The 16,338-nt window shown below is 43.5% G+C and overlaps 1 protein-coding gene across 1 annotated transcript; it reads right to left on the bottom strand.

Moving 5' to 3' along the window:
• Positions 1 to 3,081: 3,081 nt before the first annotated feature.
• Positions 3,082 to 11,061, bottom strand: LOC123112360 (sodium/hydrogen exchanger 6). The gene is made up of 23 exons (XM_044533324.1): positions 10,685 to 11,061; positions 8,516 to 8,567; positions 8,338 to 8,397; positions 8,232 to 8,256; positions 8,056 to 8,141; positions 7,853 to 7,964; positions 7,700 to 7,762; positions 7,581 to 7,600; positions 7,411 to 7,505; positions 7,213 to 7,241; positions 6,669 to 6,700; positions 6,542 to 6,589; positions 6,407 to 6,467; positions 6,130 to 6,227; positions 5,981 to 6,056; positions 5,861 to 5,880; positions 5,608 to 5,705; positions 5,415 to 5,524; positions 5,254 to 5,340; positions 4,679 to 4,758; positions 4,414 to 4,514; positions 3,623 to 3,743; positions 3,082 to 3,404 (listed from the first exon to the last, which is right to left on the bottom strand). The coding sequence occupies exons 1-22, from the start codon at positions 10,896 to 10,898 to the stop codon at positions 3,706 to 3,708; spliced, it is 1,605 nt and encodes a 534-aa protein (XP_044389259.1). The 5' UTR covers positions 10,899 to 11,061; the 3' UTR covers positions 3,082 to 3,404; positions 3,623 to 3,705.
• Between the last annotated feature and the right edge of the window lie 5,277 nt (positions 11,062 to 16,338).

The raw sequence follows: 16,338 nt of genomic DNA on the forward strand, positions 1-16,338 counted from the left end.
GCTCCTGCCGCGGTTGTTGCGCCCGCGTCCTGCCGATCCGGTCGCGCCCATGTCCCGCCGCTGGCGCCACGCCCGCCCGCTCCCACGTCCTGTGTCCCGCTGCTCCCACGTCATGCCGCTCATGCCCCGCCCGCCCGCTCACGAGTCCCGCCACGGCCGCTGCGCCCGTGTCCTGCCGCTGCGCCCGCACCCGCCTCCCGTCCCGCCGCCCGCCTACGAGCAGCTCGCAGCGAACGGAGGAGGGCACGCGCCGGCCGACGCGGCGCGGAGAGGAGGAGGCTCGCGGCTCCGGCACCACCAGCGGCCTTCAACCCCCGCTCGAAGAGCATCACCGGACCAGCTCTTGCTCCCGGATACGGAGCGACGATGAGGACCCCGAGGGCGGCAAGCGGGCCGGAGCATGGGAGGCGAGCGGCGCTCGAGTGAGGGCGAAGCAGGGGTGCATCAAGCGGTGGGGGGTGGGCCAGCTAATAAAAACACGGAGAGGGACGGTGGGTGACAAGCCGGCCAACTAATAAAAATAGGCGTTGGGATTTTTCTGAAGAGGAAGGGTGATGTAGTATAGTAGCAAGTAGTATTTTCCTCGTTTAAGAACCAACGTTTATCGAACTAGTAGGAGACGCACGCAAACAAATGTAAACGGTACCTGCACACACACAAAACAAATACTTGCACCCAACACAGGAAAGAGGGTTGTCAATCCCCTTGTACTCGTTAATTGCAAGGATCAATTCTTGTAATGATAGATTGATAAATTGGAAAACAAAATAAAAAATAATAAATTGCAGCAGGGTATTTAGGGTTTTAGTAATACAAGGTGAATGGAATCAGAGCCATAGCTTTAACTAGAGGCATCTCTCTTACGAACGTAGTAACAGTGGATAAAATTACTGTTGGGCAATTGATAGAAAAGCGCATAGTTATAACGTTATAGAGGCATGATCAATATATAGGCATTATGTCCGTGACAAGTAGATCGAAACGATTCTGCATCTGCTACTACTACTCCACCCCTCGACCGCTATCCATCATGCATCTTAAGGTATTAAGTTCATAACAAACAAAGTAATGCTTGGAGCATGAAAACATAATATAGACAAAGTAAGACCAAATAATATGTTCGAACCCCGCCGTTTTACCCTTAGTAGCAACAATACAAATACGTGCCTTGCTACTCCTCCTGTCACAAAATGAAGACACCGCAATATTGAACCTACTACCATGCGCCTCCCCCACTGAAGATACATCAATCTTATTGGCCAAACTAAACGGATAGATCGGAGAGAAATACATAGCTATAAAATCACACATAATAAAGTTCAGAAAAGACTCAATTAGTTTCAATGAATAATCTGATCATAGACCCATAATTCATCGGATCCCAACAAACACACATCAAAAGGATTACATCGAATCGATCTCTGAAGAGAACATTGTATTTAAGATCAGAGAGAGCTATTGCTATGGACCCGTAGGTCCTGTGGGAACTACTCATGCATCATCATGGAGGCTGCAAGGTTGATGAAGATGGCCTCTGTGATCGATTCCTCATCCGAGATAGTACTGATGGAGGCCTCCAGATGGGTCACGGAAGAACATAGGCTTGGGGTGGCGATAAAATTGTTTCGGGTCTCGCCCTGGGGGTTTCTGGATTTTAGGGAATTTATAGCGCTGGAATTAGGTCAGACAGAGCTACGAGGGGCCACAAGCTCAGGTGGCGACCCCCTGGGGGCACGCTATGTGAGCTTGTGGCTCTCCTATACATCTTCTGGCCTCCCCCCAAAGCTTCCAGGGTCTCTCCTAGTCCAGAATAAAATCAACGTAAAGTTTCATCGTGTTTGGACTTCGTTTGGTATGGTTTTTTTGTGAACAATAAATGGGCAAAAACAAAAACTGGCACTCGACACTGAGTTAATAGATTAGTTTCCAAAAATTGATATAAAATTACATATAAAGCATACAAGATTGATAATATAATAGCATGAAACAATAAAAATTATACATACGTTGAAGACGTATCAATCAAGTTTTGTCGGATTTAACTCCGCCAGGGTGCACATCCCGCGGACCTAGCTGGACCGGCGAGTTCTTCTACCGACCACCCGGGCCAACTCGATGTACTCTTACACGGGCCCCGGGGACACGACGTGGGTCGTCGCGGAGGAGCTCACCGAAGACCAGGTGATGGCCCACATCCATGCTTTGATGGATCTGATGTTGGACAAGATCCCCTTCGGCGTTGTCGAGCCCTTCCGCATGAGGCCGCCTTTCTTTTACCTCCTGAGCATTTTTACTTCCTGACCTTGTTCTGACTTCTTCGGGATTTCACGGGAATTCGTAGGCTTCACGGCTGTCATGTCGGAGTTGTCGTAGCCTAGGCAGGTCCTAGACCCGGTGATGGCAAAGTTACTAGGGCTGGAGCCGGAGAAGGCTCCGGCGGGTCACCATGCTCCCCCCCCCCCCCCCCAGAAGGCAAGATCACCGCGCCCCTTGAGGAGGAGGAGAGCAACGATGACGACAACGACGAAGAAGAGGAAGATGATGACGATGGCGACAAGCCATCCGAAGGGGAGGGCAACAAAAAAAGGTTTGCGGGAAAACTGACGCCCGAACCGATCCGCGGACCGATGAGGTACTTGGACAGCAAAATGGGCCCGGACAGTTCGATCTGGATGGATGCGGGCGGTTTGAGGGTTGGAGATGTCCTAAGCATATTCTAAACTTCAGCTCAGAAAGAGCATATTAATTCAACGGTCACTAACTCCCTTTGTGGATCCTACTTGCAAGGGAAAGAACCTTCCACGAGTAAAAGTTTTGGCATCTTGTGTGACCGTATCTTCCCTCTCCGTCATTGCCTACTTTTTTGACATAAAAGCAAGCAAATTCTGCAACACGTGTGTCTTCCATGTTTTTTTTTCAGACTCGCTTACTTGTGTACGAAGCATCACCTAGATCCCCATTGCCGGCGAAAGGTTCGTGTCAACCGCCAGCGGGAGCAAGCAGCAAGCGGCGCGACCAACAGGGACACACAAGACTAGCAGAGCTGAAATAAGCTCAGACGTAAACATCGCAGCCGAACCGTTTACAGTTGGGAGAGTATAGATATCAAGGGCATTGATGCCACCTCTTCTGCCACAGTACGAATCAACAGCTTCAGTACTAGTACGAGCCAACATCAGCAGTACTGACGAGTTATTAACTGAAAGATGGCAACGTTCGTTCTGCTTCCTACAACCATACGGTACGAAGACAGAAGAGTTTCTCTCAACGCAGACAGAAAACAGCCACAGAAAAAGCAGCCGCCGACGCCTCAAACCTTCACGCATCAGAAGAAATCAGAAGAGCTTATCTCAACGCAGACAGAACAGTTTTTGTCAAAACTCCGACGAACCCAGAACTGGTACCTGTTACACAGGAAGGCAAAATGTTACTAGTAGGTACTGTACTTGCATACTCTCAACTGGAAGAACAAAATTCCGTGCCTCCTCGGTCCCTAGAAAAAGAAAGCCTAGCAAGTTTCTGTCTATGGTACTCTTTCATAGCGCATGCTCAACAACTACCCTAATGTCCCTAAACACTACTGCCCAACTATGGCCCTCGGTCTGACATGTGGCGGTCTCACCAGCCCTGAGAGCTTCTTCGTGTAAATCCGCCAAAAACCGGTCACTTTGTGCTTGCAGTCATTAGCTATAGCCTTCCCAACATCTAGGCGCTGGGCCTGGGTATCGCCAACACTTCACCTGCTGTTCATCCGGAACAATAGTCAATCAGCAAGGAATACTCAAGTTTATAACGAGCACAGCCTTAATATGCGCAAGGAATTAAGATAATGTGAGCCAATTGTCATGTTTTGCCTCTGCAGGAGGGAAAGCATCTTTGCTTTGAGCTGACCAACTCATTCGGTGCAGTATTACTAGGGGTATTAATATATGCTGCAGATTGTGTGAAAATCTCGTGTATATGTTCCAAGAAAAACTCAAATAATCTGTAGATACTAGGGAAGGGCGGGAATGTTATATAACGATGCAAGGATCAAAGTTAATACCTACTCCCTCCGTCTCATAATATAAGAGCGTTTTTGACACTAGTGCAGTGTCGGAAACACTCTTATATTACCGGAAGGAGGGAATATCATTTACGATATGAAATAGACAAAAAAACGTACTGAACAATGAATAATACAATCCAATATCAATACCGTGCATTTTACTTTTTCGTGTCTTGCGGATGATAATGAATTTGCTCCTTAAATTGCATGGATGTAGAACAAAACCTTCCATAATACTACAAATTATTTGCACGTTTTTTAGAAACTTCTATGACCCAATTTTACGCAACTCAAATTTTGGCTCATTTTCACTTGATGTTTTCCTTATATACAGCAAGGAATGGAAACTTAGGATATGTTCTTACAAGAATCATCGTCGTTGTCGTCATCGTCATCATCGTCCTCGTGTTGAGAGGTAAAAATGGGAGTGAGATAATTCCTGTCCAATAAAGCAAACGAGGAAGTGCTGCAAGACAAAAATAACCTGATCAGAAAGCTCCTGCTCCCTTGCTGCAGCAAGAAACAATAGAGAATGCTATCGACACAAATACACAATTCTAATAAAGCGGAACTCCTTGAACAAGAATTCAAATCGAACAAGCAGCATAGTTTCTAGAGCAGGTAGTGCACCTTCTCCGGAGATCTCTGAGTTTCAATTGGAATTTGCTCTTACTAGGTGTCCCTTCCTCACTGCTCCCCTCAAAATTCTCCTGCATTCAGCAAGTAATCTATTCATAAACATAATTAACCAGTATTTTCTCAAAAAATAATAATCATAAACCGCCGGTAATACTTGGGATATTTTACATGAGCAGTGAAATGTACAAGGACAAATACAAGTCAAACAGTGAACGGAAGCAGGGTATGCACTGACCTAATAGGGAGCATACATTTTATATTTTTCCTTTTAGCACCATTTGACTCTATGGTTGTGAACATTCTTCAAGGAACTAAATGGCCATATATGGAGAAACATAATGATTGTTTTTTTTAATAGGGACATTAAATTCAGCACATTTGAATAACATATGAGGCACTCAGCATCCAACATCCACCTGCCCCTTTGCACCCCTAAAATGGGGCAGACAGGCTTCGAAACCGGGCAGGTGGCCTGCCCACCTGCAAGACCCTCTACGCCAGTTCCTACCATTGAATTTTGGATATAAAAGTATATATGTATTGCTACACACTGCAAAAGCACTTGCCTCGTACGGGTGTCGATAACAGTTACTATCCCCGACTACTTGTAGGGCTTCAAGCATTGTTCCAGTTGAACCTCCGATCAAAAGTACCTGGGATGTTGCAGTGAGAAAGTTATTTAAGTTGTTTTAGAGAATTACTAAAAGAACTATATGCAGCAACTTACAGTTAGAACAACAATAGATGTCGTAGCGGTGAAAATTGTCTCCCCGTGCCCGTCAGGAAGATCATGAACTGACTGAAGAGCAAGGGCAAAAGCCATAGCTCCTCTAAGCCCTGAACAGGAAACAGCAAGTTCTAGTAAAACTTGAACCTATTTATTTGATGATCTGATGAGCATGTTTGATGGCAATACATACCGCTATACCAGAGGGCCAGTTGATATTCCCTAGGTATTTGGGAATGAGGTGGTCGTGCCAAATTTAATATGTATGCACAAGAGAAGACATTTGCAGCCCTTCAAGACGAGAGATGAGAAACCTAGTAAGGCGCCTAACAGACGAAACAAGTTTGACAAATGGAACATATTCTCCAAACGTTCAGCAACCAAGTCTGACACATCACATGCCCATCAAATAAGGAAATCATAAAGATCAGTTGATCGAATGATACCTTGCGACTAATATGAAGACCTGCATTAGTTGACAAAAGAAACAAATTAAGTAAACAACAAAAATCGCAACATATTTATTAAGTAGAAAAATCACAAGTTGGTGCAGAATCAAAGGATACAATTGAGAAAAATATGAATCCAATATGAGACCAGCTTTGACGTTCCATTGCAATATCGAACCCCATGTATATGAATCTGTTTAGAAGAATAACCAACTTAGTAACTAAATTTGTCTAGTTCTACATGCTGCAAGTAGAATCTGACTTACATGAATGCTTCTGCTAGTGATGAAAGCAAATGGAAAAAACGAGCAGTAAAACGCTGAGAATCTTCTGACAAGTTATAAAATGTATATCTCTTCATCACCTGAAATAAAAATTTAACATCATGTAAGTATCTTTGCCTGAGAGTTTATGATCCCAGTAAGTTGAACTTGGTTACTGGTCAATTTTGGGTGTTACAATCCCATTAGAAATTCAGTAACTAAGTATAACTTCCAGTGTACAGAAGAAATACAAGGCAGAGTTCTCAAAACTGAAACTTACAATCCCGGTAAAGAGAATAGAAACAATGCCAGACAGGCCAAGGCCTTCAGCTAACATGTACCTAACACAAACGACAGTTACTGATATCAACCTATAAATGAAACATAGTGCAAAGTAGACAGGCTTACAACTTACGAGAAGTAAGGGAAAAGCACAAACAAGCAGCTCTCCAGATTATGTAAGCTGTAGATGAAAATCAAGAAATTTAGTTGCTCATATGATAAACTCTAGTTTTGGAAAAATTAGATGTGTTAGATCTTACTTCTCTACGCCAAGTTCTGCATACTTGAAGAGGTTCGACAGAATTAAGGAGTACAAACATGCATGTCTACACAACAGAAATGAGAACAACACAGTTCTACCAGTGCACAATTCATATCCCTTCTGGAACCATACAAATTATCATCATGGCTATATCAATACAAAGTGTTCTAATTGATGATCCTACAGAAATACACTTTACTCTCGACAGTTAAGTTAGTTATACATTTGTACTTAACCGCCATAATCCAAGTTCTGGTTTTCGTATCATTTCGAACCAATTTTCCCCTTTTTGTTCACTATAACCACGCCATTTGAGGTTAATCTTGGATCACCCCGAGTTACACTCAGAAACCAGAGAAAAACCGTGCAGATGCCTGCAGAGTGGCATGCTAGACTGCTACATCTATAATAATAAACTACAGTTTCAGCTATATGCTGTTATAGACAGGTTACCAACGGAAACCACGATACTTGCATAAATAACATTAACAAAGTGAAAATTAGGCTCCTATTAATTGAACAAAAGGCAAAGTAGAGGATATGAGAGCAGAAATAAGCCCAACTCCAACACCTGCACAACAAAAAGGTAGTTGAAATATCAAATGTGGAATGATAGATACAGGTTTGTATACAACCATAAGGAAAACTAAGAGAAAATAATCCCATCGAGCAAGCGAATACTATAATCTACTAGAAATGTTCCACACATAAGCAGTTTTAATGAACTAGAATTACATTACCTGATGACATAGAACCAACAAAGTTCTCAAGAAACCTCAAGATAACTAGGAAAATATTCTGGCCGGAAGAACTTGTCCTCATTGATGCCATGGTCCTGAACGAATAGGGATTTTAAAGCAAGATTGAGAAAGGAAGCACACAAAGAAAACCTTAGGAATAGCACCCTCACCTGTACAAGGATATAGCCACCTTAATTGTCAGAACGTAGGTGAATACCAAGCAATATGTGAGTATCAGTAGAAAACATTAAAAAATAACATGTTTTAAGTACGAAAAAATGACGCATACAGCATCATTTAGAACCGATTCTCCAAAAACAAGAGCATAGAGGTTCACATCGGTGCCAAGTTCCTATAATTCAATGAAGAATATGTAAACATTTATTTTAAGATAGCAGTAATTAAACTTGCACATGTTAGTATATGAAGGGACAGAAGAAACCTGAAATATAGACAAAACAGTTACAGGATCTGTTGCCGACACAAGAGCACCAAACATCATACATTCGACCAGAGGCAACCTATAGATGATGAATATTAACCCGGCAAGGTAGCTGCAAGAAAGGTAAACTGCAACATTATATGCTTATTAATAGAGGGAACTGGAAGGAATATGCAAAGTGGCAACATAAAATGGTTTCTTACACTAGAAGACCCGTAACAATGGAAGCAATGAAGGTTCCCAGGATTGCGAAAGTTATGATGGCACCGAAGTTTGAAAAGAATGGTTTCTACCAGAAACAAAATTTGAAATGTTTAGGTGTGAGCCTGGAACTGATGGGACATTAAGGTACTGTGGACCCCAACAATTCAACACTTACTGGTGCTAAGTTGAACCCTGACTGAGTAAGGTGCAGTCAAGTAAAACATGTCAAACTTCCCAAGAAATAATTAAGAAACAAAATCGGTATATACATTAAAGGATATAATATAATTGGAGGAAGCAAAAAGAGAAGGAAGAAGTCCTCCCGAAAATTGAACCATCTCCTGAATTAACACAGGAAGTAAACAAACATCAAAGATCGCACAAAATTAAAAATATTATGATAATTTACATGGCGATTTCTTTCAACCGGGACAAAGGAAAAGAGATGCAAGAATATACCTTGTACTTTTCTGAGTGTTTGATATGTTAGCAAACCCTCCAACAATCATTCCTGATATAAGAAAGTATAAGTAACTACACAACAAAGGTATAATATACAATTAATACACATATTTCAAAGTACCTCTAGAAATTACTATAACAATGCACTGCTTTGGTTCAAGATACTCTAGGTATACTAGCTAGTAACATGTACGTAGTTTGCACTTTCTCAGCATTACAATTTCAATTTTCAAATATAGCTTAATGAAAAATTCAAAATAAATAAATAGCTTAATGTCTACAGAAAGCTGTTACATAGGTTTACTCTATGAATACTTAGTTTGAGAGTACATTATATTAGTGTAACATAGTTTCGTATACAGTTAATGGACCTTGCTCCAGTAATTAAAACTAGTCATTGAAGAGAGAAGTGATTCTCTAGCCAGCCTCTGCATTCAGGAAGTTTTCAACTTGGCAAGGTTGGGATGGCAAATTACTTGGGTCACAGCCGTCGTGTGTCAAACTTTTTTTTCTGCGCCCGCATGGAGACAGTGTGGTCTTGGACGCTCCTAACGGAAAGGCCTCTCAATTGGCTACCAAGTTTTTTCCCCACTGAGAGCGAAGGTCCTACAAACACGTGGATGGCTGTACTCAAACACCACGGTAGACCGTGAATCCCTTAAATGTGGTCCATTAGCTTGATTTGACCCAATCAACAGTTACATTTGCTTCTCAGTCCTTGTTCAAGAGTGGAACGCAATGGGAGTATAGATGAATGTGTGCATAATTAGGAACTGAAGCAAAAGTTCTAGCATGTAGTCCAGAGAGTAAGACACTGGCACACAAAGAGAGGGTAGTAAGGTAGTGAAGATTTGTAATAAACTACCTGAATGCATGTGTGTTAGTACTACCAACTGTAATTCTCCTTCTAACCCACAATGTAATTCCTCTTAGCATGTTCAGCTTCAATCAAAATGTAAGTCCTTCTACACTCCCACATCCCAGTGCACTTTTGCTCATGTTGTTCTTATTTAGCCCTTCGTTAATTTCATCAAGAATTGACTAATTGAGCCTATACCTCTAGTATTTAACTATTTATCCTATCAGGAGAAAAAAATATTGTGGAACTACTTTAAGGGTAGTATTAGTATTTTGCCTACACCCTTTGTTCCCACGCTAAGTCCAAATGGACCTACGTATTGTATTGGAGCCTATACCTTTAGTATTTATTCTTTTGGGAGGAAAAGAAGTTGTAGAAATAATTAAAGGTAGCATTAGTATTTTACCTACACCCTTTGTTCCCGCGTTAAATCCAAAAGGGATCGTAGGGAGTAAAATATAACCATATACGTATACACATTCTTAAAAAAAAACGAAACCGCATTGCGTTCCATACAAGCAAGCAGAAGGGATTACAACAAAGAACCAATCACCTTGCACGGTTGCACCCAATAAGAATGCAAAGACATTGGACTGCCACATTTTCTTTTGACATGTATTAACAAACTAAAAGCTTGAAACATGAATCATACTGAGTGTAGAATTAAACACTCCAACTTAGCTAGTTTATAAGGTAAGTAGAAAGTATCAACAACTAAAGGTAGCCGATCCTTTAAGCATGACTAAAATAAACGCAAATGGCACAGCATTCATCTTATATCTCAGAAATCAGAAAAGGGACACATGATGACTACGCATTTTCCCAAAGAGCACAACAATTACAAGCAATTGAACCAACACTCAGTCGCAGCAGTAAAACTGAACACTGTCAGTACACAGCAGCGTGTACAGCGCATGCATTTTATAATTTGTTCATCAGATTCAATGGAGCAATGGACTCTATAAGGTCCAACACAAAACAGTGCGCAGAGTGGTTCACAATGTTCATCCTATATCCTTGCAATCATCATACCATCACGCACCACTCGTCGCTGAACACTGGCAGAATCATTCACGTCGCGTCACTAAACAACCCCAATTCCTGAACCAATCACATCCGTCTCACTCACTCACCGACCAAAGGAAATGCACGGGATAAAAATCGCACGGGGAATCCGTATCCACAGCTACCGTGAAGACTTAAGGTCTCATGACTCTAGAATCCCTAGCTGGTTGCCAGTGATACGATCGGCATTTCCGACCTGAAACCTCTGGGGGTGGAGGGCGGATGGATGGACGGGTATGTACCGATGAGGAGGGATGCGCTGGCCTCGGGCAGGTAGTAGAACTTGCGGCGGCGGAGGAGGTGGCCGAGCACGAAGGAGAGCACCAGCATGGATATCTGCAGCAGGATCCCCACCCCCGCCGCCTGCTGCTCGTCCACCGCCCCGCCGAACCCCGGCATCGCGCCCTGGTGCGGCGCCGCCGCGTAGTACGCCCCCGCCCCCGCCTCCATCCTCATCTTCCTCCTCCTCGCGGCGCGCGCCCTCCCCCGCCGTCGTCTCCGGCGCCTCGTCCGATGCGTTCGCCCGTCCTCTCGCGCGCGCTTCGCTCGCCGGTTATTCGGGCGAGTCGAGTGGCGACGCCTCTCCTGTCCTCCAGTTGCGGACTGGACCGGTGCTCTCTGCTGGTGTTGCTGCGGTGTTGCGGAAATGGACGGCTAAGGGTCGGTTTGCCCGTTGATCTGACGGCTCTGAGAGGCCGCGCTGTGTGGAGTGTGCGGACTAGTGTGTAAAAAATATTTGATATGCGCGCTCAAACAATAAAATAAATTATTTGATATGACTATTTCTTTCAGGGCGGCCGCTACGCGTCGGCCGGCGGATGTTTCGCCTGTACCACCGTCCAATACATGCCCCGACAACCATCTGATCCAATTACCGCGCGCGTGACTATTCCTGCAACAACCGCTCTGTTTCAGAAACAAAAAATCATGTATGCCATCCAGACACACCTGCGCGCGGCGCGGCGCCAGCCCCGCCACCGCGAAAATGCTGCTACCGGCGCGCTACAGGGCTGAAGCCGTCGACGTCAAATCCTGCAACACAATGGCGCACCACAGCATTGAGCGTTCGGACGTGCCTTCCTTATTGCAACACAGGCCTTGTTGCAGGATTACTTCTGCAACACGGGTCTTGTTGCAGGATTATTTCTGCAACATAGGTCTTGTTGCAGAATTTTTCTGCAACAGTTGTTTTGTTGCACTTTTTTGCAACTGAGTTTTAGTTGCAATTTTTTTGCAACCGAGGTCTTGTTGCAGAAATTTTTTGTAAGAGATATTTTATTACAAAACGTAGACTCGTCGTAGACCATTGCAACGCTATATATGTTTCAGAAACACAGCTTCTGTTGCAGAAATGCGTTCGACAAAGGATAGTGTGTGGAATCTCACTGGGACACGTGTGAGGCAGGGGAGGTGGCGGACGCGGACGCCGCGATCCGCTGGGTGATGGTAAGAGTTTCCCTTCTTTCAGATGTATTTAAATGTTGGACTGTGATATATACCAAACGTTCGTACCTATACAAAAGTTCCAAACGATCCCCACCTTCATGAGGCCGAGTGCACGTAGCGCGCGAGGCCGAGCCGTCGAGCGGAGGCAATCATGAGGCCCATCTCAGCGCCCCTCGCGTGACCCTGGCCCACAACCATCACGCGTCACCGCCTCCCCTAAACCCCAACTTTCTTACCTCCACAGCAAGAAAAGGCAACAAACACTCTCCATCGACCCTCCTCTTCCTCTTTCTCTCTCCCTGTCGACGAACTCAACCATTCATCTTCGTCCCCTACCCACCCACCCACCCCCAACCCCAATTTGATCAAGCAATTGCTTCACAAAACATGCAATACACTTGAGGAAACTGAAGTTACCACCGGATCCCGACTTGATCTACCACCGGGGACACCAGAACTTACCAAGCGTACAGAATCCAGCAATTGCTTCACAAAATCATGCAGAAACGCTTGGGGGACTCAAGTTACCACCAGATCTCGACTTGATCTACCACCAGGGACACCAGAACTTTCCAGACGTCCAGAATCCAGCAAAAATCTAGGTGGATCAGGTACATCTAAGCACTCCCTACTGTGTCTGAATTCCAATCCAGTTCAACCCAAAAGGCCTCAATCAAAAAAGGAAGAAAAAAGGGCCATTTTTTCTAATTTATCATACTGTGTGCATAGAAGCTACCAGCATGATAGAAATGTTTTACCAGAGGAAGTAACAATGTGTAGAATACATGAGTTATCATGACATATGCAGGATTTTTTCTTGAAAAAAGGCAACTCCTTTTCAACTTATTTCACAAAAACAGTGAAATTAGGCTACAAAACACTTGTTCTATGTAAAAAAAGTCACAACACCATAACTGAATCCATACTTGTTACAATTATTGTATAGAGAAAGCTACCACATTTTTTCATACAAAGTTATCATCAGTATTGTCATATGTTACCATGCCATCATGGTGCATCTATGCAAAGTTACCATAAAAAAACTTCAACTAATTTTTGAAGCAGGGAATGGTGTTGCCGAGTAGAATAGAGTCCCGAATGAGTAACAAATTGTTACTTGCAGAAAAAATGATAATATCCATGTCAGCTCAAAAAGAATCACAAAAAGGTACAAAAAGATAGCATGCACCATGTGCAAATGTGATTGATGTATGTAAACAATAGTGTTATTTTCAGTTGTCTGACATATGCTATTAACATGTGTAAGCAGGTGCTTCAATAACATGTCAGAAAACCACAGATATAACACAAATGCCACAGATAGTGCTGGACAAGAGAAACAACATGATGATGATGCGCGTACGACTAGCTTTGGTTCAGGTAAGTGGCAAATCACTCGAAAAAAGTGTCCACTCTATGTCTATGTTGGAAGCAGAATGTTATCATCACAACATACTACAAGTTACCACACATGTTCAATACAAGTTACCACCAAACAATGATAAATCATGTTATGACAGCCCATTTCATGTGAAAAACATGCAGGTGCTCCACCTACATCTAACCAGAGGATGCATGAGCCAAACAAGGAAGCAAGTTCTAGCATTGGGGGGGGGGGGGGGGGAGAAAGGTTCTTTGATGTGTCGGTCAGCGAGTCAGCAAGTCCAGAAACAGGAGCGTTGAACGCTGATCAAGGAGGAGTTAACGCTGAGGCATACTCCACACCTAATTAAGGCTCCTGATACAACAATGAAGTTTGAAATTTTTGAGGAGGCTGTTGCTCACTATGAGCTATATGCACTCATAAATGGATTTGGGACAAGGATAGAGTACACAAGAACACTAAAGGACAACACAGTGAGCAGAGCACTCCTGTTGTATGGGAAAGGCGGCAAGCCAAAGAAGAAGGAGGAGGAGGTGCAGGATGTACTGAACCTAGAAGGCATCATGAAGAAGAGAAAAAGGCGTAAGATTGTGAGGACTGAGTGTCCAGCCCACCTTTATCTTACGCACAAGGATGCGTGGTGGAGAGTTGAACGCTTTGACGACAACCACAACCATCCACTGATAAGAAAGCCATCTCTGACAAAATTTCTAGCCTCACATCGGGACATTCCCAAAGATGAGCAAGATTTCTTACGGATTCTACATGAATGCAACATAGAGACCGCGAGGCAAATGCAACTAATTTCATGGTTCTATGGTGATGCTGAGAATGTACCATACACAACACAGGACCTTGCAAATCAGCGAGCCAAATTTCGCAAGGAGTATCGTAATGCAGACGTGGGGAGCACAATTGCATACTTTGTGGAGCTAAGGGCAAAGGATCCAGATTCCTATTGCAGAATGAAACTTGATGATGAAGACAGGGTGGAAAACGTGTTCTGGATAGATGGCGCATCACGTAGGGCATACACAAAATACAACGACATTGTGTCGTTCGACACAACGTACATGACTAATATGTACAAGATGTTGTGTGCCCCTTTCATTGGCATTAACACCCGCAGGCAATCAATCCAATTCGGTTGTGTTCTGTTCGAAACAAACTGACTGACAACTTTGTGTGGTTGTTTAACACATTCTTGCATGCGATGGGTGGGGTTGCACCAAAGAACATAATCACAGATCAGGACTTTTCCATGAGGAATGTTATTGATGAGGTGTTCATCGAGATAGTACACAAAAATTGCAGATGGCACATTATGAAAAAAACACAAGAGAAGCTTGGGAGGTTAATGGCCGATGATCAACCACTGAACAAAGCATTCAAAGATTATGTTGACAACAGCTTGAATGGTATTGTATTTTCACACAACACACTCCACTCATATAACCGCAAACTACACATTTGTGCCGCAGTATCCAAAGTTACCATGCTGAATTATAATAAATTACCACCAACAGTACACACTTTTCCCACATTTATAAAATAAGGTTTCATGTGAAAAACTGGACTGTTATGGTGAAAAAGTTACAGTACTCATGTTCTTAAGTGACCATGACCACTTGAGCATGTTTGCCATGTAGTTATAGTTCCCAATTCTACGTCGACTACAACCACCTAGTGTGGCATGAAGGAAGTTATCGTGTTAAGTGGATCAAAAGTTATCATGATATGTGTAATTGAGTTACCATCTCTTTCATTTTTGCATGGAGTGAAAGAGTTACATGAGATAGAGTCATAGAGTCACAAATATCTGTTTATTAAATATATCATAACTATGTGCATTGGGGGAGTTCCCCATTCTACATGAACCAGAACCACATACTGTCCCCTGAAGCAAGTTATCATGCTAAGTGTATTAGAATTACCATGAGGTGTGCACTGAAGTTACCATCTCCTTGGTTTTTGAATGCAGTTGAGGAGTTTGAGGGAAAATGGTGGAAGATGCTGGGTGATCATGGGAAAATGGACAACGAACATTTCCATTGGCTGTGGAAAAACAGGGAATGCCGGGTCCCGGTGTACTACATGCATGACTTCTTCCCATTCTTGCAGACAATGGCAAGGAGCGAGGGATTCAACCCTGTGTTGAAGAAGTACGTCAACCCAAATAACTTGCTAGTAGAATTTACAAAACAGTACACTGCAATACAGGAGAAGGTGATGGTGAGCATGTCAAAAGAGCACTTGGAAACAATGTACAAAGAGGTGGAAACATACTCCTTCAACCCACTCGAGTTACAGGTGCAGGGCCTCTACACACATAATCTTTTCTCCAAATTCCAGATGAAGGTGAAAACTGGCTACATATGTGACATGTTTGCAGGATGGGTCTTTCAAGGTTGGCTCAGTTAGAGGAATCATACCAAAATATGAGGATATGGACTACCATGTGCAAGCAAACAAGGATGAAGGGACATATTCATGCACTTGCTGCAAGTTTGAGCGAGATGGTATACTCTGCGCACATGTGTTATGAGTGATGGACCGGATCGGGGTGTACGAGATACATGGGAAGTATATTCTAAAGAGGTGGACTTGGGATCAGGAGGAAGATCTAATCAAACCCGATTTTGAACAACCAACAGTTAGTAAGAGCATGCCAGAGGGGGGGGGGGGAAGCGTCATGCGATATACATCAATGCTAAGGGAGTTCAAGGCAACAGCCAAGGACACTTGCCTCACAGATGATGGGGCCAAGGTGGCCAAGAAGCACCTATATGCTTTCAAGGAAGAAATGGACACACTAACAAAAAGCCAACGTAAGAAGGTCAGAAAGGACAAGGAAGAAGCTAGAGGATCATTCCAATCACAACAAGATCCATGTTCTATTCCAATGGTCGCAACGAGTGAAGTTGTCCATGGCGAACAGCAAACAAGCATACCTAACATGGACAACCCAAACACGGGACAAACAAGCATCCCTGTGACAATACAACCTAGCGCCAACATGCCAGCCGCTGCATCCCATTCCTCGAACACGAGAATGATACTAGACCC

This window comes from Triticum aestivum, chromosome 5B (genome assembly GCF_018294505.1).
Source record: "Triticum aestivum cultivar Chinese Spring chromosome 5B, IWGSC CS RefSeq v2.1, whole genome shotgun sequence".
Lineage (NCBI taxonomy): Eukaryota > Viridiplantae > Streptophyta > Magnoliopsida > Poales > Poaceae > Triticum > Triticum aestivum.

Excerpts from the sequence above, each read along its gene's own strand:
- LOC123112360 (XM_044533324.1), bottom strand. The coding sequence starts at position 10,898 with ATGAGGATGGAGGCGGGGGCGGGGGCGTACTACGCGGCGGCGCCGCAC. Across the intron at positions 6,701-7,212 it reads TTGGGCTTATTTCTGCTCTC|CTCTTCAAGTATGCAGAACT; the intron begins ATATCCTCTACT and ends ATTCTGTCGAAC. Across the intron at positions 5,341-5,414 it reads CATCTATTGTTGTTCTAACT|GTACTTTTGATCGGAGGTTC; the intron begins GTAAGTTGCTGC and ends GCAACATCCCAG.